Source organism: Camellia sinensis, chromosome 12 (genome assembly GCF_055761805.1).
Source record: "Camellia sinensis isolate YWXY chromosome 12, ASM5576180v1, whole genome shotgun sequence".
NCBI classification, from domain to species: Eukaryota; Viridiplantae; Streptophyta; class Magnoliopsida; order Ericales; family Theaceae; genus Camellia; species Camellia sinensis.
Window position 1 is genome coordinate 112,097,070 of NC_138972.1, and position 26,810 is coordinate 112,123,879.

A 26,810-nucleotide genomic window follows, 5' to 3' on the forward strand; every position below is an offset into this window, starting at 1 on the left:
CGACTCTGTTCGGATTCAATAGTACCCCATTTTGGAGGATATTATGTCTCAATAGACTATTAGTCCACACCTTAATTTTTATAACCAAACATCACATTGTGAATTTTTTTGAATTGTTAATCCAATCGGTCATGTCCATTCAAACAAACATGAACATAGAGAACTATTTGACCACTATAAATGTAGCTAGTACTACTAAACAGTGATGAAAAAACCAATGATGTATAACATTTCTCATAAGCATATACAAGCATTGGAAAATAATCAACTTGGATGTTTTGATAATCTTTTAGCCCCTCATTATCACCTGGCACTAGGAAATCTGGACGCTTCACCAAACAACAAATAGCTCAAGTTTTACTGAAAAATAATTTATCATTTAAAAAAAAAAAATCCATAATAGTTAAAGAAGAACATATATATATACAAAAATGTTTAGATTCAATGGCTGAGGAGCCTGAAAGCCTCTCTCTAGGTGAGTTACCATTTAATCTTTCTGCTATACATGATCCCCAACCACAATTAACAGAGCCCACTCGATGCCATTCCAAGAAATTCGCAGTCAGGGGGGTTCCTGGATTGAAATTTCAAGCATGGTAGTAGGCATCCCCGTTATTAGTTAGATTGTGAGTGTGGTCGCCTCCTTGGTGGATGTCTTTTGAAGTGGCCTGCTCTTGAATTTTTTCCCCCCCAAATCTCAACCATTGGATGTCACCCCTGTGGCTGTAGTTTCAGTCTAGCAGCAATTAGAGAGCAATTATCAACTGATTAATGCAATGGAAAAACAAAAAATAAGTGATGCGGTGGGCAGCAGATCCATTGTTGGTTCACATGACATTAATTCAGTTTTAAACAGCGATTACAAAAGAACCCTAAAAAGAGAGGAAGATCAACATAACAAAATAGCAAAAGTTGGAACAAACGAATATATATATATATATATATATTAGATCAAACATGCTCCCTCCTCCTAGTATTGGGGTTAGGGTTTTCTAACAAAGAGCATTGCCTTAATTTTGTTACGCAGTGTCTTTTATGCTTATGTAGGCTAATTATCTTATGGAACTAACATACTTTTGTGGGGTTAAGGCGAGTGGTGATATGTGTCAGTTTATTTTCGGTACAACATTTTTGGAACTTAAACTTATGATGACGAAATGTTTCATAATTCATAGATGTCCCATGCTTGAATATGCCTCAATCTATATAGGTGCCATCTGTGGTTAGTCTCAGCTACTAAGGTAATTTTTGCTAGTAGACATGAATGTTTTGGGAACAAAATGTAGTATGGAACTAACTGTTACACTACATTGCGAAAAACACAGTGGCAACCACATCTAAAATCTATACAAGACACCTCTTAAATCCCATATATCGATAATTGAGAGCTCCCTTAGCTACAAATGTCGGTTTATTTAACCGGGAGTTGGCTCGATTAATCCCTCAGTATAGCTCCATTTAGATGGACATTATCACAATGTTTAGCACATGATTCTCATATGCTCTGATACCATTCTTTCATGACCCAAACCCCACTATAGGCAGATTTAAGGCATGACTGGCTGATAGCCACAGGCTACCAAGACCTACCTATACCCAGTGAGAGGTGCATTTGGAAATCTGGAAATATAAAAAAAAAAAACAACGCCCAAGAAGTACACATTAATGTGTGTTTGGGAGGGGAAATCTGGAAATATATGGAATTTATTTAATTTTCTCATTTATTTAGCGGAAGCATTACAATCCCAATAACACAATAAACCTATCAGAGCAACAGGTTTAGGAACCCTTATCAGAGGAACAGGTTTGACACTAAGAGACATAGAGTCATTTAGAAAGAAATGTCATGTATTAGGACATCATATTGTGTTGTGTGATAAGTTGTACCCCTTCCGTGCTATGGGTTCTATTTTGTGGAATCTACGTACTTATCAAATGTTAGCGTGATAATATTATGTGACAAAAATCTTTGTATATGAAGATATTTATGTCTCTCTAATACTATATCCATGGAATGTGATACAATGTAAAGTCTTATGTGACTATATGAACGTGAAAGTTTGTGTTTGATTGAATTGTTGTTTAAAACCATAATAAATCTACAAAAATTATGAAGATGTTAGAAGGTATATTAAGACATATGTAATACTACTAGATTTCTAAATAGGAATCCTCTTATATGAAACAATGATTGTAATGTAAGTGATTAGTCTAAACTAGAGGTGTTATGTGGCATGATTTTAACTATGAAAAATGAAAAGATAAGCACACGGTATGTGTTGATCGAATTGTGAGTTATTGGCTTGTGAGTTGCAGAAAATTTAATGTGTGATTTATGTGACCCCTTTATACGCATATAGGTACTTGAGATGCAGTGCAGCCTCCTTTCCAGATTATGTATGCACATGTGAAAGCTTGCCTCGTAGAACACTTGGCTTCCAACCTCCCAAATAATAACAAGGGTTTATTATAACAAGACCCCCTCAACTATTAGCTAATATCAACTTACCCCCTCATCTATAAACCTATACCTTTTGATCCCTTCAACTATAAACATGTATCACTTTCACCCCTTCCAAACCACCTTCAGTAGAAGGGCCATTTGTACCGTTTTTATAGTTGAAGGGGTTAATATGTACGGGTTCATAGATGAGAGGAGTAAGGTGATATTGGCTAATAGTTGCGCAGGTCATGGTGTAATTAACCTTAATAATAATAATCTATTCAATGTCAAAATGTAGAAAATTCACTGCTTGCAGATTACAAAAAGTTCTTACCTGGCCCTTCAAGCAGGAGAGGCACTCACATTCACCGAGGCGGCAGCATGAAAAGTTTGTTTGAATCCCACAACACTCTCATTAACCCAAGTTTCTTTTCAGCTTCATCGAATGAATTACCCGTGGCTTCACATGGGTGTGGAAGACTCATCCATCTATCAACCTTAAGCTCCATAACATCCACAACACACATCTCTAATTCCTCCAAATTACATCCATGCCAATTGCCTTGCGCCTGATGCACCTTTCCCTTGCCAATTTCTTCTTCTTGCTGATCTACAAGCACAACATACTGACCAGGCTCACACTGAACAAATCCTGCTGATGCAATACCAATAAATTCTGCGTGCACAGTCTCTGCTTTTTCGTTGGTACCAGTTCTCAATGTGCTTTCTCCAATTCCACTCTGGTGAATCCCTCTTGCAGCCTCTGGGATATAAACGTCCTCAGAAGGACTTTCAGCTGAGTCATAGTGGGATGCAATTCCTGACCCACCTTGTTTGTCAGAAAATACATTGTCCCCCCCTTCAGATGGCACACGTACATCCTTAGCTGCTCGGGCTAGCCTAGCTTTTCTATTGTTTAGCCTGTTTGGTGTGTGTGTGAGAGAGAGAGAGAGAGAGAGGGAGAGAGGAGGTTTCCATCAGAAAAGAATGCGTCAAATCATAAGAGAAGATTAACGAGGAAAATTCAAAAAAAAAAAAAAAAAATATGAAGTATGACATTTTTCGAATTTGCCAATGTTGAAAATTTTGAAAAAAATATAACAAGAAAATTAATAACAAAAAGCTCAAACTTATAGTTCAAAATAATTACAATAAATGGGCACCTCATGCTGTTTGATTCACATGAGGTGCATGTCAACAAAATAGTATGCTTGTGACAAAACAAATCCATTATTTCAATATTACATTAATCAACGCAAGGGATTAAGCATCTCCCAACTGAATATTGAATGTGATTTGATGATGACCTAAGAAACATGGATAAGGCCATGTGACACAACACAACATCCAAGTGCAAATTTTCAAAAAAATGCAAGACACAACACGCGGGATGCACGTGCAAAACATATAATTTTATATATTTATTATACGTCATTTTTTTAATATTATATATTTATTCTATATCAAATATTTATTCCTATCAAATGCATCAACCTTGGGTATGCTACTCTAGTAAAAATAAATAATAAAGAAAATATGGGCCACCTCGTGTCCCCAACGTGTCCCAACGTGTCGGACAACGGTACTTGACCTCCGGAGAGATGTCTTTACTTCACAGATAATGATGATAGACAGAAGGGTGAAATATTAAGAAACCAATGACAAGGAGCTAAAATCATCCTCAAAATAATTTTAAAACTAGAAGGGAAAAAAGATGGCCTCCTGGCTATCCAATAGTCCCAACCCAGAAATTGCAACGGTGCTGCACAAATTATCATTACACAGATGTCTACTTATCAAATTCAATACAGAGATGTACATAATGCATTTGCACACACTTGAAGGTTGAATGAGAGGATGGTAGAAAACTGTTCAACCTTCAGCAATGCAGCAAAGGCCACCGTGCTGGGCATGATCAATAAGTTCACCTATCCCTTGTTTTGTACAGGTCTACAGAGAAATCTAGAGTATCAAAAAAAAAAAAAAAAATCCTCCAAACAAACTCCTAAAAAAGATAAGAAAATGAAAATAAAGACAGGAAAAAGATAGATGGAGGCATAGCTCTCCCTGGTTTGGTAAATTTCCTACTCTTTGGATGTGAAAGATCCTTGTTTTTTTGTATCCCTATCTCGCCAGACAGAGAGAATCTAGTTGGGGTTTATAGGTTAGCTGCTATTCTGTCAGGTTTCAAGTGGATTGTTTTGGTGTGCTTCATTGCACATCGTTCTACAGTATAAAAAATGTTTTCCAATCTTACCAACCAAAAGAACAAGGATGCAGGAACACTGTTCTGCACCAATATATATACATATAATATATGAACATAATTACTTGGACTTACCATTCAACTAAATTAAAAACTAATTGTTTTCATATGTTGACGAGCTAAAAAAAGCAAGTAATGCGGGAACATTAAGCAAAAGTCTAAGAATGAGTTATGCGTAAACCTAAAATACACAAATATGCCAAATCTTTTCCTAAAAGGGGACAAGGAAGATCCCTTCCCCGTTCTAGATTCCGCCTACAATCTTAGTAACAGTAAGCAAACAAAGGCATTCACAAGGAATACCTTTCCAACAGTCTAACTCTAAATGGTACATAAGATGGTGATTGTTGAGGAAGATTGTTGATTTGAAAATAAAAATAAAAAAATCTCAGACCTAGGTAGGAAATCTTGCACATTCATGATCAACTTCGATAGAAGAGGCTTGCAACAATAAGGACACTAAAAATGGTTGCTGCGATGCAAACAAGGCCACTTGCAAGTTATTTGGAATTTGCTCATTTTGTGACTCATTCAAGATTCTTTGTAAACCAAATGAGCAGAACTTAATCTTTCCTCGAGGCTCTGTTACTACAAGCTAAACTTCATCCCTCGCACTTTCTTGGTAGGCTCAATTATGGAGTCAATAAAAGGGTATTTGGAATGTGATGAGATGCATTGCCACCCAATCAAAGTGTCTAAAGAATTTAAGGGTGAATAATTTTTCAGTGCAAGCATTGACTATGATCCATTTGATTTTCAAAAATTCATATTCATAGGAAGACAATAAAAAGAAAATCTTATAACTAGCCTACCATTCAACTTGTTAATATATTTTAAGTTCTGTTTCCAATTTCTTGACTGCAATTAATTTGGAATCAAATAAACTGACACAGTAAAAATAAGATGAGCAGTACATCATATGGTGAATATGAAAGGAAAGGCTTGGTTACCAATTTTTTAGCTTAGAAGTTGTAACCTCAGGTCCCTGAAAAAGAAAAAAGGAACCACTTAGGAAGAAAATACATCTTAATGTTAATAAAAAAATAAAATAAAAACTTTGCATAACCTATATAATGGTAAGTGTACTCTTTACATACATGGACACTTAATTTATCAGCCCACGACTGTACTGAAGCAGCATTGCGTTGCATGTCGGGTTCATCCAAGAGGGCCCTCTCAATTAGGCTAATCTGTTTATCATTCATTATAGTTCGCTTTCGTTTTCGTCGCTGCTTCTCTTCAGACTGAACAGCTTCAGCCTTTTCATCCTCTTGAAGTCCTCCAAGCCCACTTTCTTTGATGTGCTCAGTTAAGTTTGGGAACTCAACATTGTGATCAACAGAGTTCTTTCCTCTTGTAGAGCTTGAATCTGACCCACTCGTTTCAACATTTTGAATGTCTCGATCAATTTCCCTCAAACCTTTAGCCACCCTAACAGATTTACCTTTATCTTCCCCCTTATCTTGCGGCACTATATCACCAGTTTGATCTATACAGTTGCCCCTGACATAGAATTGGTCCTCTTCTTGAAAAGCTGAGTTCTCTGATGTGCATTCTTTCAGGTTACCTATTTTATGTAGTAGCGGAGATGAGCACCCCCCTGCACTAAGATCCTCCTAAAAGGGAATCAAAAATTATTTTTCAGATCACTTAAACAAAATTAAATCTACACCTCCCCTCCCCAGAGAGAGAGAGAGAGAGAGATCAACATGGTAAATAGCCAATTTGAGAATCATTGGAGTTGGGCCATTTATTGCATAGCATAGAAGATTAGCCAAAAAATTATTTAAATTTATGACAAAATACATCCATATTGGTCTCAGAGAAAAGAAGGAAACTAACCTAATTCAAATTTTACAGCCACCAATAAGTTGCACAACATGAATTTCTTAACCTCACATAGAAATAAATCATTTTGATCAACATTTTAATGATATCCACCTAGCTAATGTTACTTGTCAGTACCTAAGTCACCGGTTCATTGTGCGTGTGCAAGAGCAAGAGCAGAAACAAGAGCGCCAATTTTCAAATTTTGTAAAGTTGAGAGCATCATGAGAACATTTATATTTTATATATTTATGTAATTAATTTTTTTATTATTAAATATGTATACATTAATATAATCAAATATTTGTTTTACAAAGTATTTATAATTTTTTTATGCTATAAGTACTTGTGATATGTACTTATTTCTTATTATTGTTATGAGCATTTAGTAGTATGAATCTGATATATAATATTTCATTTGCTAAGTTAGTAAAACTAATAATATGGCACAATAGTAATATATATTGGTGAAACTTGAATTCCCTAACAGATTGCAAGCTCATGCCTTTTAGAAGTGTAGATATGGAAGGTTCCAGCCTATGTTACTTTTCGCCCATACTTGAGCTTAAGAAACATTCCTTATACTGACTGACCGACTCTCCTCTGTTTCACGAGCAGTGGAGACAACGTTTCTCATGTTGCCTTCACCAATTGAGTTGCCAAGTGCATGAATGAAGTCCAAGCAACTAGTGTGCTTCGGAACTCCTCTCCACCGCTTCGTAGCCAGAGCAGACACATGGAGTTCACTTGAAGGGGGAATGATTTCTTACAATGCAATGGAACTCAAAAGCCTGTTTCATGGGTTGTACTCATACTCACTGGCTACATGGAACTCGTCTAACAAGTTATTGTCAAGTTTACATAGACTTCCTCGTTAAGTTTGAGTGGTTGAGTGAAGCGTAGATATGGAAGGTTCCACCCCAGTGTTATTAAGGCGATAGGCGCACTAAGGCGCCAAGGTCTCCTGGGGCCTAGGCTCAAGGCGAGGGGCAAGCTTCACTGAAGTGAGGCGCACCTTGTATGAAAAAATAGATATAATATAAGTAAATAATTTAGGATTCAACATAAATAAAATGAAATGTTAAATATTTAATGTTCTTCGGAAATTAGAAATTAATACTATTTTTTTTTCTATCATATATTTGGGATTGAATGCCCAATGCATTGGCATCTATAATAAGAGTAGAGATCTTCTGTAACTTCACTATATTAAATCAATGGTCAAATTTTAAACAAAACCAATTAAACCAACAATAAAAAAAGCCCTCAAGACACAAGCATTGGGCCTTATTGTGCCTTGGACCAGTCAGGCGCCTTATCGAAGTCGCCTGGCCTAGAACACTACAAGGCACAAACCTTGGGCCTGGATGGGTCTTGGGCCTAGGCGCAAGCCTAGGTGTGCCTTATGGAAGTCGCCTGGCCTGGAACACTACAAGGCGCAAACCTTAGGTCTGAATGAGACTTGGGCTTAGGCACACGCCTAGGCGCGCCTTTAATAACATTGTTCCACCCTATGTTACCTAAAGTGTATTGTTTCGGTACATGGAATGAGAATGTGAATGGGGTACGCCCTTAACGAGGGCAGGAGCGGGGGCGGGGAATTGAGAGCTTATACAAGTTTCTAAGGTTAGGAATGCCTATGGAAGTGTGTAAAAACTTTATATATTAAATGTAATTATATATTTTAACAATTATTTTTTCTACGTAGTTGTAAAATGTGTTAAAAATGAATAAATATTTGAGAATAATGTCAACTACAAGTTGTTTGTCTAGTATAAATAGATAGAAAATACTATAATAAGTTTAAGTTGTTTTTCGTTTGCTTTTTTAAGATTTGTATGCTTTAAGAATTTCTATCCCAGTCGGGAGTAAGTTTCTTTCTTGATTGAGCTAGTTTCTTGCAAGTTTCTTACTTGGAAGCGCAAAAACGCATTTCTCATTAAGAAACGTCACCTAAGTACAAGTTTCCTGCTACTAAAGGTACGCCACATGCTCCAAAATACGGTATAATAGAAGTAAGCTTCTATAGATTACACTATAAGAATTTAAGATATTTCTAGAATAATTTCTTTTTACAATTAGACACCTAATAAACTGCAAGTTTTTTTTCTCCCAAATTAGTCATGTAACAAGACATTTTTGTTTTTAATGGCCCATTTTTTACGATTTGTCATGTCAAAACGTCACCCAACCTAGATTTTAGCTCATTATTTTTTTTAACGCCTAAGGAAACTTTGAGGAAATATATTGGAAAAAAACACTCATGGGAATTCTTTAGATTGCTAAATTTATCATTTTGGAACGAAATTCCACAATGTAATTCACTAGGGTATCAACATTTTCGGTAACACTGGTTCCAGCTTGCGCTGATGTCATCAATTGAATGGTTAAAAAAAGGTTTATGGAAATCCATGAACTAGCAAATAGAAATCTGAAGATCCAATTTAATAAATTCGCTACTTTCTGATGAATTTCACAAAAATCTGCCAATCTACGTTTTGAGTGCAGGATCACCACCCTCTTTACTTTCGGTGACTTTAGTCAATACAACAAAATGAAATTCCAGTATTCACCTGAAGATGTTCAATAAAACTGAGTTTGGGTAACTTATTCCCACATACTGATCCCTTAAATTTGCTTTCCTAAATTTCCTCAAGCAGCACAGTTTGATCACATTGAGTTGGAAGGAAATGACAATTTCACCATGACTTAGTATAAGTAAAAGTGAAAATACATTCCAGAGTGGACCTAAATTAGATAAATGGAAAAATTACTTGAACTCGATTATCTTCTAATTCAGCTGGACAAATCAGTGATGCTAATTGCGTAAAGAACACCCTGCAACAAAAATTTTAAGAATTTGAGTCAGGAATTTTTCTAAGAGTAAGCAACTGTGCTACAGCATCAGTTTAACTACAACTGAATTCATAACACATAACTCATAAATTAAATGCACAACAGATAAATGAGCATATAGACACATAAAACATTGTTAATTTATATTCTGTCAGATAACTAACTCTTGGTAAAAATTCTCTATCTAATACTTGTTATGAGCTGTGTGACTGAGGTGGAACCTCATGCAATCACAATAAGAGTTGGCAGGGTAAAAGTCCCACTGCTCTGAAGACTTGTGTTTGAGATCTTAGGGAGATTTTCAATGGAGGGTGTGTTTTGGAGAGTTTTCTCGTAGAGATAACTGCAGCAGTGTGTTTGATCCCATCCCACTAGGGAGCGTTCTTCCTTAATTGGGCTGCCAAAGGAGTCCTGTATTTGGACAGTTTAGGAATAAAATTGGCCATGTAATTTACAATACCAAGAAACTGTTGGACCTGCTTGTATGTAAGACGTTCATTTAGGAAATCTTCAAGTTGGCAGGCAATGTGGGGTTGGAGCTGGTATTATCCCTTAGCTATGTGCATGCCAAGGAAATTGATTTTAAGTTCCCCAATTTTCATCTTCTTTTCTGAGAGCATAAAATGCCATATTGTTGTACCAGATATGGGGGGAATAAAAGGATATCATCAATGTAGATCAATGTTGCGGATAGAATAGGTTCAAAGATCTTGATCATGGCCTTCCCTACTCAATAATATAAAGAGATGAAATTCAAAAGTCAAAAACATTAAAAAACGCATGCACACACAAAGACTTGCTAATGCATTAGCTAACCATTGCCATGAAGGCATATATCACCGAGTAGGGACTACATGAGAGCACTCCCCCTTTAATAAAATTCTCTGGCATGTTTCTGAATCATGGGCCAGCAGCTCAGGTAAAAGGACTAAAACTGATCTTTCAACTAATCATACTCATGCTATAATGTGGGAGGTCTTAAATTATATATATATGTGTGTGTGTGTGTGTATTTTTAACAGCTAAAAAAAGACTTGTAAAGAGAAGTGCAAGCTCGGGAATGGCTTAAAATATTTAAGTGTAAGATGTCTCAAATTGTGTGTTGCTGGCTTTCTACAGCCTACAGAATATTAGGAGACAAGTATGGAGTAGGGATACACTTAATATATATATATATATATATATATATGCAGAGAAACCAAACATAATGGTTTTAGAAGTTTGTAATCATGTTGCATTAACGAATATGTGATTGATCATCGCAAGGTCAGTTCAGAATCAGAAATCATCATGATATTGTCAAGCAACTCAAAATAAAATATCAAGGAAATATTAATAGAAGAAATTGGTAATTACACAATTTAGGTTTAAATCACCTTAACAGTTGCACATCCTCGTCGTTTAAAAAGGGAGGAGTCAGAGACTCTGCATGACTCAACAAGGAACCTATACACACATGTCAGTCATTAGAAACATAAAAACACATTTAATTTCGCACATCAACTAATAATGAGATTCTAATATTTACGTAGATTCTTGATAACTATGCGAGCTTTTTCAGCATCCGAAGCTGATGATTCAGGTAGCTCCCCTCGTAAGCACTCAAGAAACTTGTTAAGGAAGACATCCTTCTCCTCTGTGAATTGAAACAGATATTACACGTAATGATCAAGAAAACTGCGATACAATTCTTATAGCAGTTGGCATCAAAAAAATTGTTAGTAAAAACACCAACCTTTACAGATCTTTGGTGCAAAACAATGGAGATTTGCTATTATTTTGACCAATAATGATACTCTCTGATGCGCATAGGAAGCCCGAGGCATGATACTAGGAACGAGAGTGAATCCTGAACTCATTACATTCAGTAAATCTGACGATGACAATGAATCCAAAACACACCCAGATGCCACATGTGAGTCAAACTCCACTGTAGCATCTTCTTCCGGAAAAGGAAGGTCAGATGAACACCAACTAGACAAGAACTCTTGATGGGGGACTGAAAAAATTGCAGTCAAAACTTCTGTCTGAAGAGATATGAAATGAATTAGCAGCAAACCTCAGCATAGAAAAGATTTTAAAAAGCATACAATGTTAGCCATTCATATGTAAATCCCATAAACAGGACATAACTTTCAACCAGAAATGCAGTAATTCATATTCTTGTAAAATATGTGATTTCCCATGGCTAAAAGAGAATAAAGACATCAATGAAGAGAACTACAATAACAAATAAGAAACTAGCAAAAGGGAATCACAACAAGTATATGAATTAGACGGACCCATGACAAGCTACAGGCATTAGTAAAAAGCTTACAAAGTATGTTGTGATGTAAAAGCGAAAATTTGAGTCATCAGAGAAGATATCTGCCAGGCGCATTGCATTCAGTTGCAAAAGGCCCATTGGGTAATTTTTGTCAGAGCAAGCATTAAGTTGTTTGGGATCTCTAGCAAACATAGTCTTCAGTAACTCAAGAACCTACACAATAACATTTGTATTAAAACCAACAAGCTTGTCAGATAAGCAGGTTCCATGGAAAAAAGAGATGATATCAAAAAATAAAGTAGGTTGATCATGATAAAGAAACTAATTGGATGATTAATGGCATCATAATAGAATTCTTTTACTTACAAAAAATGATTGCCGAATTGTCCAAATTTTAAAATGCGCGTGTCATAAACATTAAAACATGTGTCATCATATTGCATGACAAGTAAAAATATACAAACTAGAAAGGGTTTGCTGACCAACCTCTAATGCAACAGATTTTGCCAAATTCATGCTTTGAGGGGTGCTGGCAATCTCATCCAGGTAAGAAATGCTTTCTGCTTCACACAGATGCAACAGCTGTAGAAATAGGAGTTGTGGTTGGTAAGTGAATGGAGTTCATTCAAAAAAGTATCACATAGTAAAAGTTAGATGAATTTTCAATTAGCCTAAGCCTCCAGTCATGCCAATCACTTGGACTTACAATTGTTAAAATTTTAGACTTTAGCCTAGACACAGCAGCCACAACTGAGGATGATTCTCTAAACAATGGAGTGATTTTTAGGTTTAAAATAGCTCGAACAAGCAAAAGAATACCACCTTTTCCACAGAGTTCCTGAAATAGTAGCAAAAGCAGACATTCATTAAAGGACAATAATGAGAGACTTTAATTTAGAAAGGCCGCAAGTTTAACATCATGGCATGATACCAAGGGGGTCGGGATTAAAACTGGAAGACCAACAACACTGGAATTCATTGCAAAATCAAGTGCAAATGTTCCCATAGATCATAAAGTTTCTACCAATGGCATACAAGACAAGTGGAATTGTAGCTAATAATATTTACTCATCACAAAAAATTTATTAAAAAAAAATAGTACCTAATAACATACACTAGTCTTGAGAAAAAATATTGAGTCCACATAATACTATATTTGTTTGGTAAGTACATGCACTATCTTGTTTTTCTTTTCCTGATAAGATAAGACTTTATTAAAGAGGCACCAAGGTGGTGCACCCCGTATACAAATACATATACTATCATGATATAATAACTTAAACCTCAATATGAAATTTCACCAATTGCCATCCATGACTTTGTTGACCCAATTTGAAGAGCAAACTACTATTATTTTGGCCATTCAACCAGCTCCAAATTGAGGACTTGTGTATGTCTAGGAAGTTCAAATCAACTTCCCATTCCAACTAGGACACCAAATACGAGTTCAAGAGCAACTAAGAGGCCATTAAATCTACGTTGAGTACCTCTGGTTTCACTATTTTCATACAATAACTTCATTCGCCTCATTTCAACATTATAGAATATAGAACAACAGCCATATTGCTAATTCTTCTTGCTTCCAACAGATAGAGTGAAACAGTTCTTAACATAAACCTTATTCTTAACAAGGCGCTCTCGGAACGACTTTTGTTGGCACAATGATTGAAGAAACTGCAACGAAGCCTCGCACTGCTGGCACATAGAGATCAATGTTCCTTCAGCATTACAACTTGACTTCGTGCACAAATCAGTATATTGACCTGACAACTTTATGTGGAGAAATTTTATGTCTACACGAAGTGCTGCACAAGCTGCATCCATAAATATATCAACCTGTAACAGAAAGATCCATGATCAACCATTTGCTAAATGTGTTTTGCCTCAGTGGTTAACAAATCAAAATAATTTGTAATCAAGACTATTCGGCAAGAAAATGTGGCTCAACTTTTAGACAAACAAATGCCAGAGCAACAAATCTCCACATAAATGGTCTTAAATGCAAACAAGTAGCTTTGCAGGCTAAATTACTTAGATTTATACCAGACCAGTGTCCATAGATTAAAACAATGCAGCAGAGAAAATTTTACCTTACTGTGAACAACCAAAACAGAAGCAAGATCTTGCCACTGAGAAGAAATACATCCAGTTAATAAATACAGACTACAGGAAACTAAAGCTGAATGCAATAGAGGCATAGGACTTGAAGTGTGGTGTTCCTACATCAAAGCATGCAAACCTTAGTACAGATAAACAACATGGCAGATAGATCTTCAAGAAGATAAATGGACAACCTGTCTATAATTGCAGAGAACAATAACCAGAAAAAAAACCAAATCAAGAAGCTGGTCTGATACTTTCACATCGTCGAGCAGAATCTGAAAGAAAACTATAAATATGTAAGTATGGTTTCCCCAATATGATCGAGACTTCTGCAAACTCTTCAATAAAGGCTAATTACACATTCAAAAGAGTAAGGAACAGATCTGAAAATTTTAAGTGGAACATAAACACCCCAGGGCAAAGCAAATTGAGCCGAGTAAACTCCTGCAAACATCTAGAATAATTTTAAAGTATCCAAACTTCTGTATCTTTCAAAAGTTTCACTAAACACATATGAACAATTAGAAACTCCGAATTAAAAACTTCAAATAGCTCCTAAGGTAGCATCCAAACTCACTAAGACCATCTCCAACCTTTACTCAAATCTGTCACCAAATTCAAATTTGATGAAAAAGTCTTAAAAAGTGAGCTCCAACGTTTTCATCAAAGTGATATCAAATAGCCGAGAAGCAGGTTTGATCGTTCATCAAATTTAAATTGTTACTGTTGGACCGGATGTCCACCTAAAGCAATTTGACAGCTTTTTTTGTTCATGTCCCAACAACCTCCAGTGGACGTCCTCCCAGACAATAGGAGATGTGAAAAAATTTGATGAAAATTCTAATTTTAGTATTGGAGTGGTATCAAATCAAACTTTTCATCAATTTTTTATTCACATTTGATGAAATTTTTTATTTAGCGTTGGAGATGCTCTAACAAAAGATAATATGTCAGCTACAGCCAATATCTGTCTAGTAGGGGCATACAAGGAACAGCTGTGGAAGTATTGGTTGGGAAGTTAGTTTCCTTAGTGTGCAGATTATTTTTTATTTATTTATTTGTAAAAAAAATGTACTAACAAAAAAGTCAGCTACTACAAGATAATTATTTCAAAACTCAAAATAATCTCTAATAAACGCCAAATCAGGCTAAAGTGACAAGTGCTGTACAAGCGAAGCAAGAAGATATGATGGTCCCTTCCCTTCAGAGATGAAGCAGGCAGGTAGCTCAATGGATTCATGACCAATATTGTAAGCCACAAGCCCACACACAAGACATTGAGAAAAAAAGAAAAGGCACTAATTGCCATTGAAGGCAGTACCAATGAACTCCGCAAATGAAACTCAGAACTAGCCATCTGAACTATTAACTCAACAGATGATGATGACCACCCTTATGGTATAATTGCAAAAACTGTGAACAATACTTTTGAGCAGATTTTGAGAACTCGATTTCATGAACACTCCTAGAGAAGAAAAAACTGCATGTAGTGGACCCACAATAGGTGCAACTTAGATCCCCCAAATGCTGGTGCAATGCACTGCACAAATAGGAGAGTTCTTCTTTTCTATTTTTTTTTTTTTTTTTTCTTTCTTCACTTTCTTCTTCACAGCAAAGGGGAAAGAAAAGAATTTTCTTTGTTTAAATTTGTTCTTTCTTCTTGCTTTTCAAAAAATTAATAACCATTAGAAACCTACTAGTCCACTTACGAAAATTTGAAATCATAAATAAGACTTAACTTATACTAACCTGCTCTAGCTTGGAATGTCTAGGTGCTATATCCAACAAGGAATGCAAGAGTCGAATTCCACATAACAAGTATTTGAACAATGCTTCATCTCTCTCAGACGACATGAGCTTTGCCATAAGATGCATAGGAAGAAACCTTGCAAGTTTTTCCACATCAATCTGAAACATTAAGATATGTCAAATTGACGAGAAGAACACAAACAACGAACTCTAGAGACTATTAAAATTACAAAATAATTCTTATTAATAAACACCAACCTGAAAAGATGACCCACTTTCAGTGACAGTCTGAAGGATATTATTCTCAGAGTCCCTGATTAGCTTACTAAGATCTTGAGGGCTGAGTCTGTGTAACTCTTTCACTGCTGAAATTAAGTCAATGGCCTAACCAAAGGGTGGAAAGTGTGAGAGAAAAGAAAGTGGGCCATACGACTGAATCAAAATTAAATCAAATGTCATGGCCCAAAAGGAGAGATATAAAACAAAAGACAATGGCCCAACAGTAGTATGGCTAGTTAAACAGCAAGTGCAGCATTTCACTGTAGACCACCATTCAAAAAATTCCATATAACTGAATTAATAAGGAGTACTAAATCAAATGCTATGGCCCAACAGAACAGTACTAAACAATACAGATGTAGCCTGTTGGAGTTGGCCAGATAATCAAGTCAACAAAACCTCATCTTGAGACACATTCGAATTGAGGTAGAGAGCAGAATGCAAACAGTCAACTTCAAAGTTTACTCTTTATATTATATAATCTCTCTCTCTCTCTCTCTCTCTCTCTCTCTCTCTCTCTCTATCCTTTTTTTTGTTTTTTTTTTTTTCAAGGATAAGGTATCCCTCTTATATGAAGTTTACTTGTAAGAGACAACTTGTAAACCACCATGAGCTAAGAGAAAATAACACTATGTTGTTCCTAGTTTCCATGTCATGTCATCTCTTCTCATATTATTGATCATAGTTGTCAAATCGGGATTCGTATCGTGAATCGAAATGGTCTTATACCGAATCGCGAATCGAACCGTGAATCGTAAAGATTCGGTCACTTTTTCTAAATTACTGAAAAACATATATCTACACATTTAGATGTTAAATATATCTTATGAATATAAACTATTTAGACTTAAATCAATAAAAATGTTATTTTGAATAATAATCACGTAATAGGTAAAAAGTTAACAAAGGTTCTTATGTAAGATCACCACATTACCTTTTTTCTTTTTTAGCTATTTCTTATCAACCATTCTTAATAAAGATGTAATATCACCATCTTGCCTTTTTTCTTTTTTAGATATTTCTTATCAGCCATTCTTAATAAAGATAGTAATCAAATAGACAAATTATCAATTTCCAAAGTAACAATAATTAACAACAATGTTGATCTTTGGACAATAAACATATATACTTTTCTAAGTAACAGTGAGCAAATAATAACAAGGAATTATTTAGAATCTTTTATTTTAAAACCTAAAACATTTTAAAAAGTATAACTGACCTCACACATGTAATATTCAATTTAATAAAATAGTAATAGATAATTCATAGTGTAACTTTAATCTTAAACATCTTTAGAAGATATGTTATGATTTTTTAAAAGAAAAAAAATGAGAAGAAAGGTTAAAAATATGTTAGGTCTGATTGAATCTGATTGTATCCTATTAAAAACTCCATGATCACTAAAATAACAATAAATCATGTATATATGTTGGTTATTTTGGTATTAAATGCTATTAAAAGTTGTATTATGCCATTTTCACTAAAAAGATGGAGAAAAAAAGAGTTGAAAATATGTCGTACACAACAATTTCAAAAATTGCATGAATCGTAAAAAGTGAATCAAATCGTGAATCGATTATGAATCGTGTGATTCACTGGAGATTCACTTCCAAAATAGATTCACCCATAGATTCGTATCGATTTTGCAAAAATTGCGAATCGAATCGTGAATCGTAAGATTCTGATAACAAAGTTATTGATAACCACTTTTTTTCCAGTAGAAACAATTAGTAAGCAAATAAATCTATAAATAATTGTTTGTCCTTTATTCCCTTTCAATATTCCGATCTCATTTTTTGGTCAAGAAAGAAAAGTAAAAACTCCATCCTCTGAAGACATGCCTTATGAAATCAGAAATAATATATCTCATGGTAGTCAGAAAATCATATAGGCTTTGTTTGGTAGCTAAAAGAAGAAGAAAAGGTTAGGACTAGTATGAGAGGGAAAATAACGTTTCTTAAATTGAACAGTGATGGGAGAGTTTCTTGTGAAAAACAAAAAGAAGGTAGGAATAGATATATCAAATTACTTAGATGCCCCTCATGTAACCTGCTACAAACAAAAAAGTTCCAAAAACTAATCACATTTGTATCTTCCTTGGTCAATTATATATTGACCAAAATGCTAGGGACAAACTAGTAATAATTTTAATGAGGGTATTACGGTCATTTGGTGACCTTAATCTACCAATTACCCATGTACATTGTAATTCCAAACATGAAATGGGATCAGATCTGACTTATCCGGCCCCAATCCAACCCCAAGCAAATAATCTATCCACCATTGGACAATGTATCCCATAGGATGCTTAGTCTGGCCTTTAGGTCCTGGGGCATTGTTATCCACCCCTTATGCTACCAGCCAACTAAGGGTAATTCTATTCACACCACAAAAAATCTTTGTACACACCATTTATGTTGTTCGGATATAATATTTCAAACAAAAAACAGTCGTTCAAACATAAATAGTTGAATGGAATATATATCCTGACAATTCATTTTTGTTCGAAAGTTTATGTCTGAACATTTTACCTTTTATTCATAAGTTTATATTTGAATGACACAAATGGTGTATACTGAGACTTTTTGTGGTGTGCAAACAGAATTTCCCACCGTCCAAACAAGACCATTAAGAAAATAATTCTCATTCTAATAGACGTATCTTTAAAACAACGAGACCTGTGAACAGCTTATAGCATTACCAATAAGCATGCACTTGATGTTCTAAGTTCTGAGACTATAATGGACAGTACAAACTATCATATAGATGAGTCTGTTAATCAAGCAAATTTAATATGTATCAGTATCGCAGAGATGGTTTCATATGTGTGACTTACTGAAAAAAGGATAGAAAATAAAATTAACAGAGCACAAAGCCACAGCATGTTTTTAAGTGAAAAGTCTGTCTCAATAAATCAAAACCTTTAAAAAAAATCAGAATGTATCCATTTAATTATGTAATTGCTTACAAACTACTTAAACAAAGACATGATAATATTACAATACGGAGGAAAAAACTAATAGTAAAAAATGTGCTTGAAAATTACAAGGAAAAACTTAATAATAAAAATAAAAAGCATAAACAGAATTTTCTCCCATTAAAAAAAACTATAAAGGCAACACCACTTTGTGTGTATGGTTGTCTTCTGGATGCCATTCCAATCTTGATATGCATCATACTCGATCTCTCATCAGGATTTAGAGATGCTAGAAGAATCTTGTCCAGAATCATCGGTTTCGTGCAAGATTTGTCTGTTGGTGTCCGTTTTACATATATATTATAGACCAAAAATGATTTGTTTACCATTTGCATGTACTATCTCATGTGACATACTCCATAACTATTAGATATTAATGATATGCATGTGGGAGTTATTATATCCATAGTATTGGTGTATGCCACATCAAATGTTAAGTACAAATGGTCAAAGAAGATGGTAGATTTGAGCCTTGGCATTGTCTGTTGTAGCTCCCAGGATACCACAAGGCCCCAAGGCACTCAAATTTACAAAATTTCATTTACAATTTTCTTTCTTAAAAAGGGTCATGCTACCCACAACCCTATGAGTAGTCATCATTATGATGGAGATAATTTCAAGACAATTAGAATTCTAATGCACTTTTTACATAATTCAAAATACTTTCACATATTTTTATAAACTTTTCACACATTTCTATACATGCATTAGGCAGTCATTAGCAATTGTCTTTCTTTTTTTAAAAAAACTAAACATAAATAATAAGACCAACCAGAATATACCAACCAGAATATACGACAAAAATTTTCCTCCCAACTTGAGTGTGCAAAAATAACTTGACGAATTTTTGGCCCTTTTCCCATCCAACAAAAGTGATATAGATGAATGAAAGTACAATTCAACGGACTAAAGTTAAAGTCTTAGGCTGTGTTTAGTTCAAGGATTTGGGGAGGGATTTGGAAAGAGAAAGTGAAAAGATGTGTAAAACTTGATGAAATATAGGTATGTTTTAAACCTTTTCCCTTTCGCTTTCCAAACACAGCCTTAGGGAGTCTCCAATCTTTGACTCAAACCCAAATCAAATTCAAATTCAAATTTGGGTAAAAATCACTTAAAACTTCCAGTCAGTCCTTGACCCAAACTAAATCAAAATTGGGTTTTACTCAATTTTTTACCCAAATCAAAGGAGACTCAAATGTTTACTCAAATATTCAAAGCTATTTTGTGGCTATCAAATTTACCACTCTATAATTAGTGAATTTGTTAACCAAATTTATGCTTAAATCTGAATTTTTCCTTTGGAGTGATGCATATCAAATAAAGGTTCTACTCGAATTTGAAATTTTGAGAAAGGAATGGAGATGTGCTTACTTGACGTCTACCGCTGCTTGATGGTTCTTCCTTGGCGCGCCTCATTCTTCGAAATCTACAGCTACAGAAAAAAAAAACTATAAATACAGCGATATATACATTACATATATATACGCTCGCTCAAGATTCTTCTTAAGTATCTATAAAAAAAAAAAAAATAGATGTAAAAACTTCAGAAGAAGTGAAAGAAAACCCTAGATTTTAGGCAAAATAGAGTCAATTTTGACGTTGAAACCCTAGGCAAATTTGAGTGAAAGGTTTCGAAGATTTATGGAAAAGAACTGTATACAGGGCGAACAACACAGAGAAACAGTCGAGAAACAGTGAAATTTTCGAGAGAGAGAGAGAGAGAGAAAGAGATTACCTTTGTGAACTGTAACGGTGATTGAAGAGAGAGAATCGGAGAGAGAGAGGTCGAGAAAACGAAGCTTCGACGCCAAAAATCGGAGAGAGACAGAGAGATAGAGAGAGATTCAGGGTGTCTAAAATGTGAGTTGGGATTTGGGGAGTAGTACTGAGTAATGTCTGACTGTGGACACTACGTTAACTTACGCTTTATATAGTTTGATTTTCATCTTGATTTTGATTTTTGATTATTTAGGAAAGGAAAAATGAGTACTGTAATATAATAAAAGTCTATGATATCGACAGAGAGGCTGCTAACGTACGCTGCTGATGATAGCCTGAGCCACCAGAAATTGAGTGCGTTGATTTATTAATATAATAATATTAAATTAAAAATATAAAATAAAAAGTGTTTATTATATATTATCAGACTAATAATATTATAAATACTATTAAAATTATTTTTTCATTTTAAGGGTTGGTTTGGAATGTTCTAAAAAAGTGTACTTTTTGACTTATTGGCTTATATGGATTGAGTTTGGGTTGGGTTTGATGTGATGTGTTAGAGAGGTGATGTGATTTAAATATGTTGATGTGACTTAAATAGGATAGTGACTTTTTGACTTTTTGTATTATTTAGGTCATGCCAAACTTGGCCTAAATATTTTTTTAATGTTATAATTTTTTTTAAATATAAATTTTGTTTAAAAGTTTCTTAATCTTCCCACTTAATTTTTAATCTCAACCCTTTTATAGGATCATGGTCCTATTAATGGAGGGACTATTAGTTCGGTATAATATAATTAGTTCGGTACGGTCGATATTTAGGTAAAAAAAATTTATCGAATCGATAATATCATTTTTATTATTTTAAATATCAATACAGATCACTTCACCCATCAAATCGAACCAAAACGATTGAAACAGTTTAGTTCAATGTGGTTTAATCGGTTTAGGACATTTCAAACTTGAGCCACTTTTAAATATAATCACCAATCTATATAAAAATATTAGTTATTGTCCACCATTTTAAACATATCCAATACATCCATTTAATAAATACTTTTCAATTCTTAAATTAACAAAAATAAAAATAAAAATAAAAAAGTAAAAAATGAGTACTGTAATAATTTGTAAGGTTTTATGTTTTCAATTTGTTTAGATATTCTATTTGTGTTTTCAATTGAAAAAGAATTTAAATATTCTATTGAAAAAGAGTTTTCAAATTGAATATATTTTTTGAATTGAAAAATATAAATATATTATTTATCTATATTTTTTGTTTTTAAATCTAACTCTAAAAATAATAAATAAAAAAGATGATATATGCTGGTTGGTTTTTGATTTCAAAAATAGATACAGATGTAACAATACGAAAACATACAATCTCTACTACTGTCCTGTTCATGATTTTGGTGGTTTAAATTATTTTTATATTTTAAAAATCACAAATTGTAATACTTTATGTGGATAAGGCATAATATGGTTGTAATATTTTAAAGTTTCAAACTTTTTTTCTTTGGATGAAGCATGTAATGATTGCAATACTTTTTTAAATAATTGATTGTAATTTTTTTTTTTTTTAAGGAAGTGGATAAGTTAAATTATGTTGAAAATTTATAAAATTTTAAACCACCATATCGATTTGCATCCATCCACCAATCCACATCCGACGGATTAACGGACGAATGCGGATTAATTTTTTTTAATTCACCCATCTAGCAGATGGATGACAGATTGAAGGTTCCATGACCGAAACTGACCCACGCCCACCCCTAATGCAAGCAACCTCCTATCATTATGGATGACAGATTGAAGGTTCCGTGGTTGCTTATGTTTGTTTGTTTGTTTTTTTTTTTTTTTTTTTTTTTTGGGGGGGGGGGGGGGGGGGGGGGGGGGGGGGGCAGCACATCGGAAAGGGATAAGCAGCCTGATTAAGTGCACCAAATAGTCGGTGACTTTTGGTGGAATTGGGTATTGAGAGATTTTGTGCTCAACTTGGAATTATGCTTTGATGAGCTGCTGTAAAGTTCTAAGAATTACTGGTCAGGACTCAGGATCTGGCTGCTTGCCTTCAAGCTTTCACTATTCATTGCTTATAGAATTTGTCTTAACAAGTTTGATACCTGCATTTTTTGTATAGAATTAAGGTGGTGTTTGATTCACTAAAATGATAATAGGAATACAAGGAAAGAATGTCTTTAACCCTCCTAATGAAATGTTCATTATATTGCTTAGATGTCAGACTATGGTGGACAATGGACCATTATCTCTTTCTCAACTGGATTTGTCCATCAAAAGGTAATTTTGATTGCTTTCTCTCTTGGGATGGCTTTATCCAAAATAATTTTGACAATTTCAAATTTAGTAGTACCAAAATGTGCTAATCAGAAAACGACATTAGGAGAAAAATAGCAAATGCAAATTCACCAGTCGAACAGATGAGGAAGCGCCCAATGTTTACAAACTTCCATACAACAAACAAACATCGGTTCAACATCCTGTCAAAACACCAGAGCGTCTCCACATGGCTGCTCTACTCCACTTCACAATCTTTACAATTTTACATGAATGAGTTCTTGACTTTTAAGCAACACATTGTTTCTAGTGTCTCAAAATTCCAACCAGAAATGTTGAGAGGAGGAATAGGTTCATGGAAAAACCTCATGCCTCACCATCTTAAACGTGCATATTGAACACTGCAGTTACTAGCTAGAAGGCCCTGCACAACAGACAACAGACCTTAGAATATGCAGATCTGCCAAAATAATTGCAATGCTTAGTGATGACTCAGCATCAAAGACGATCTTTGTGTTCATAGGTCAAAAAGAACCTAGACATTGATGATATGATGTGGTACCTGTAAAAGGGTGGTCAACTTACTAGCAATCCCATAATCATATTTCCATGTTTGATTAACTCGGAGAAAATAAAGACCTAGCTCCAGATTCAAATTTACCAAAGTGTTTTTGATATTTTTAATTTGTACTTTTTTTAATATGGCTACTCAGCCCCAAAAATCTGTCGTAAATGCACTTACATTATGAACTATATGGATCCATAACCATAAATGCAACTATGCAAGTGAACGAGAGTGCATTTAGTTTCTGGCATAACAGAGCTGATTAAACTGGCATGGTAAGAGTAATCATCCGAACCAAATTAGCAATCAAACATGGCATAAAGTAATCACAATTCATACCTGATGTTCTGGAAGCAGCCAAATTCTCCCCTTTATTTTCCTCTCTTGAAACTCTCAATGAACGCAGCTTGGATGCTGACCTAAGTGAATGTATCAAAGGTGCATCTTCCTCGTCTTCCTGCTGTTCTTCATCTCGAGCATCATGGTCAGATGCACTGATTGAATCCTCTTCTTCACTTGAACCGTGCTCATCAAAAAGTTTCTTTCCCTGAACATTTTGTCTCTTACGTGGACGACCTCGGCGTCTCACAGTCGACCCTTCTTTTTCATCTGCAACTCAAAGTGACATCAATCCTCGTGTCAACGGAGAACAAGAAATGTAGTTCAAGCCCAAATCAGTAGGTGCGCAAGAAGAAATGTTGAACAACAGTAAACAAACAAAGCTAAGGCTTCTAACCCAATCAAGTGAGATCAGCTACATCAAACCTTTTTTGCCATTCAGTTAAACTAAGCATGGTCTTCCCATATCCCTAACATTTCCATTTAGGCTATGTTTGAATAACCAAATAAAAAAATTCAAAGAAAATGAATAAAAATCCTGTTATAAGGATACCCATTACTAGTAATAATATTCTAGTGTTAATGCAATTCAAGCAATTGGTTTGCCTAAGAATCCTCTATAGGAATATGATATAATTTTAAATATTATGGGCCCACCTACCTGCTTTATTCTTAAATAGGGGCGATGTGGGAATAGGATTCCCACTTAGGGTGATTGTCTCATTCTATCTTGGGAACCAAACTAGGAATCACATTCTGAATTTTGAATGCACCCAAACAACAGAATGAAAGACAATTGGAATGAGATTGCCATTCCACCTCTCCAGTCCTGCCATTCAAACATAGCCATCTTAGCGTTTTCTCTCTTAACTCATGTTTAATTGGTGCTACTTTTACCATTTCACAAATATATTCACTTCTAATTCTATATTTTTTAGTCTTACAACACATCCATTTAAGCATTCTCATCTCAGCTACACTCATTTTATAAACACGTTTCTTAGTTGCCCAATATTGTGTCCTATAAAGCATTGCTGGTCTTATTAACTGTTCTATAAAATCTTCCTTTCAATTTTCTTGGTATTAGTCAACTATTTAATATGTCAAACAGACTCTTCCACTAGAACCAACCTATTTTGATTCTATAAATCACATCATCTCCAAGCTCACCTTCCATGATAATAATAAAAACCTAGGTAACGGAAATGTTCACTATTTGTTATCTTCTAGTTTTCAAACTTCACTTCTCTATTATTTCTACTTCTACTGTCACTAAAGTTACATTCTATATATTTTACTTTTGTTTCTACAAATTTTAAATCTTTTTGCTCAAGTGTTTCTCTCCAAATTTCTACTTTAGTGTTAACTCCTTCCTTAGTTCAATCTAGTAGAACAGTATCATCAGTGAACAACGTACATCATGGGGTATCATCTTGAATGTGTTTAGTTAATTCATTCATCCATAACTAAATCAAATAGGCAAGGACTCAAAGCTAGTCCTTGACGCAATCTTATATTCCAAAAAGTCTGAACACTTCGAAGAAGGTAGCAGTCGGACACTGACACGACATTTATCACACTTTCCAATAATTGTCAGAAACACGTCCAAACATGTACTATTATTTTTAAAAAATTATAGACCTGGACATACTTTTGACACTTGGAAAATGTGTTGATCGCTTAAACAAACATGAAACACATTACAAGTTTGAATAAAAAAATATAAAATATAACGATGAAAAAAATAACGTAAATTTGTACATATTTTCCTCATTTAGACTTCAAAATTATTATATTTAAATTAAGGAAAAATTATAAATACACCCCCTGAGAGGTTTGCTTAAAATACGAATTGGCTCCTATGATTTGAAAAATTACAAAGACCCCCTTGTCAAAAAAATTTATTTAACAGAAAAAAATAAAACTCCCAACTGTTCTCCTATATAGTAATAAAATTACTTGAATTATTAATTAAAATACATTTCTGACATCATTAAAAACTATTAATTGACTTGATAATTTATTAATAAAAATGATCATTTGTTATGAAATTAGAAACGTAATTTTCAAAACCAAAGGGAATAATTCGTATTTTAAGAAAATCTCAGGGTGGTAATTGTAATTTACCCTTACATGAATTATTCATACATATAATATATAATAATTGTTTATGCTTATCTATGAAGCACGGGTGCGGGTACGAGTACGGTACGGGTACGAGTACGGGTACGCCGATACGGCAAAACCCCAAAAAAGTAGGGTACGGGTACGGCTGCGGTACACCAATATTTTTTAATTTTTTTAATTTTTTTATAATTATGGTTGAAAGATCCAACGTACAAATTGATGAACTCATTTTCTTATAAGCATAAAAAATAATATTTTTGATTATTAACTAAACTGTTTTATAAGCATAAACTGTGGTGAAAAGCTTATACATCTAATTTAACTAAACTGCGTATTACATCCTATAAGCATAAACTGTTTTTTCAGGAATAACTAATTTTTTTTATTATTAGCATTTTCATCTCAAATTTGTTATTATTAATAACTAATAATAATATTTATGATTATTAACATTTTCATCTCTAATATTTATTATTAATATTTATTAGCATTTTCAGTATTAATAACTAAAGAAGAAACAAGAAAAAAATAATAATAAATAAAGATGAAGTAATTTTTTATTATTAATAACTAATAATAATATTTATGATTACCATTTATGATTATTAGTATTTTCAACTCTAATAGTATTTATTATTAATATTTATTAGCATTTTCAGTATTAATAATAATAACTAAAGACGAAACAAGAAAAAAAAAAAAAAAAATATTGAGAGATATACGTATACCTCTGATCTCTGCGTCGAAGAGGAGATTAGGGCAAAACAGTGATGAGGAGGGTGATCTGATCTCTGCGTCGAAGTTGAAGCCGAGGGTCGAATCTCTAGGTCGAAATCGAAGACGAGGGTGAGTGAGGGTCGAAGTCGATCTGTTTCGAAGTCGCAGACGAGGGTGAGGGTTGAAAATGAGGGTGAGGGTCGAAGTCGATCACTGTTCGAAGTCACAGAAGAGGAAAATGACGATGGTCGAAGTCGCCTCTATCTTTGCTTGGATGAGATG

The 26,810-nt window shown here is 34.2% G+C and overlaps 2 protein-coding genes across 9 annotated transcripts in view; both read right to left on the reverse strand.

Annotated features, from left to right (window-relative positions):
* Nucleotides 1–355: 355 nt before the first annotated feature.
* LOC114256667 (nodulin homeobox) lies at nt 356–20,750 on the reverse strand. Of its 8 annotated transcripts, none has more exons than XM_028196345.2 (18): nt 20,502–20,750; nt 20,138–20,198; nt 15,769–15,894; nt 15,511–15,669; nt 13,953–14,036; nt 13,749–13,877; nt 13,276–13,494; nt 12,365–12,496; nt 12,145–12,240; nt 11,710–11,871; nt 11,128–11,419; nt 10,921–11,028; nt 10,769–10,838; nt 9,311–9,374; nt 5,807–6,325; nt 5,660–5,694; nt 2,778–3,364; nt 356–723 (listed from the first exon to the last, which is right to left on the reverse strand). In XM_028196345.2, exons 2-17 carry the CDS (start codon nt 20,180–20,182, stop codon nt 2,809–2,811), a joined length of 2,796 nt encoding a protein of 931 aa, XP_028052146.1. In that variant the 5' UTR covers nt 20,183–20,198; nt 20,502–20,750; the 3' UTR covers nt 356–723; nt 2,778–2,808. The 8 variants fall into 8 exon arrangements, with proteins under 8 accessions (XP_028052146.1, XP_028052139.1, XP_082755733.1 ...); XM_028196338.2 differs by having other exon boundaries at nt 356–736; XM_082899607.1 differs by having other exon boundaries at nt 13,749–13,787; nt 20,502–20,748.
* A 2,132-nt stretch (nt 20,751–22,882) lies between these two features.
* SCC3 (sister-chromatid cohesion protein 3) overlaps nt 22,883–26,810 on the reverse strand; it is a 31,793-nt gene continuing 27,865 nt past the window's right edge. The window contains exons 21-22 of the mRNA XM_028196325.2: nt 23,685–23,954; nt 22,883–23,204 (exon numbers count right to left, since the gene is read on the reverse strand). Of these exons, the coding sequence (XP_028052126.2) occupies nt 23,191–23,204; nt 23,685–23,954 (284 nt within the window). The 3' untranslated portion in view covers nt 22,883–23,190. The remainder of the gene's footprint in view (nt 23,205–23,684; nt 23,955–26,810) is intronic.

Coding starts and splice junctions, on each gene's coding strand:
- LOC114256667 (XM_028196345.2), bottom strand. CDS start 20,182: ATGAGGCGCGCCAAGGAAGAACCATCAAGCAGCGGTAGACGTCAA. Junction 12,497..13,275: donor AGCGCCTTGTTAAGAATAAG/GTTTATGTTAAG, acceptor CTACTATTTCAG/GAACTCTGTGGAAAAGGTGG. Junction 11,029..11,127: donor TGCACCAAAGATCTGTAAAG/GTTGGTGTTTTT, acceptor TTCAATTCACAG/AGGAGAAGGATGTCTTCCTT.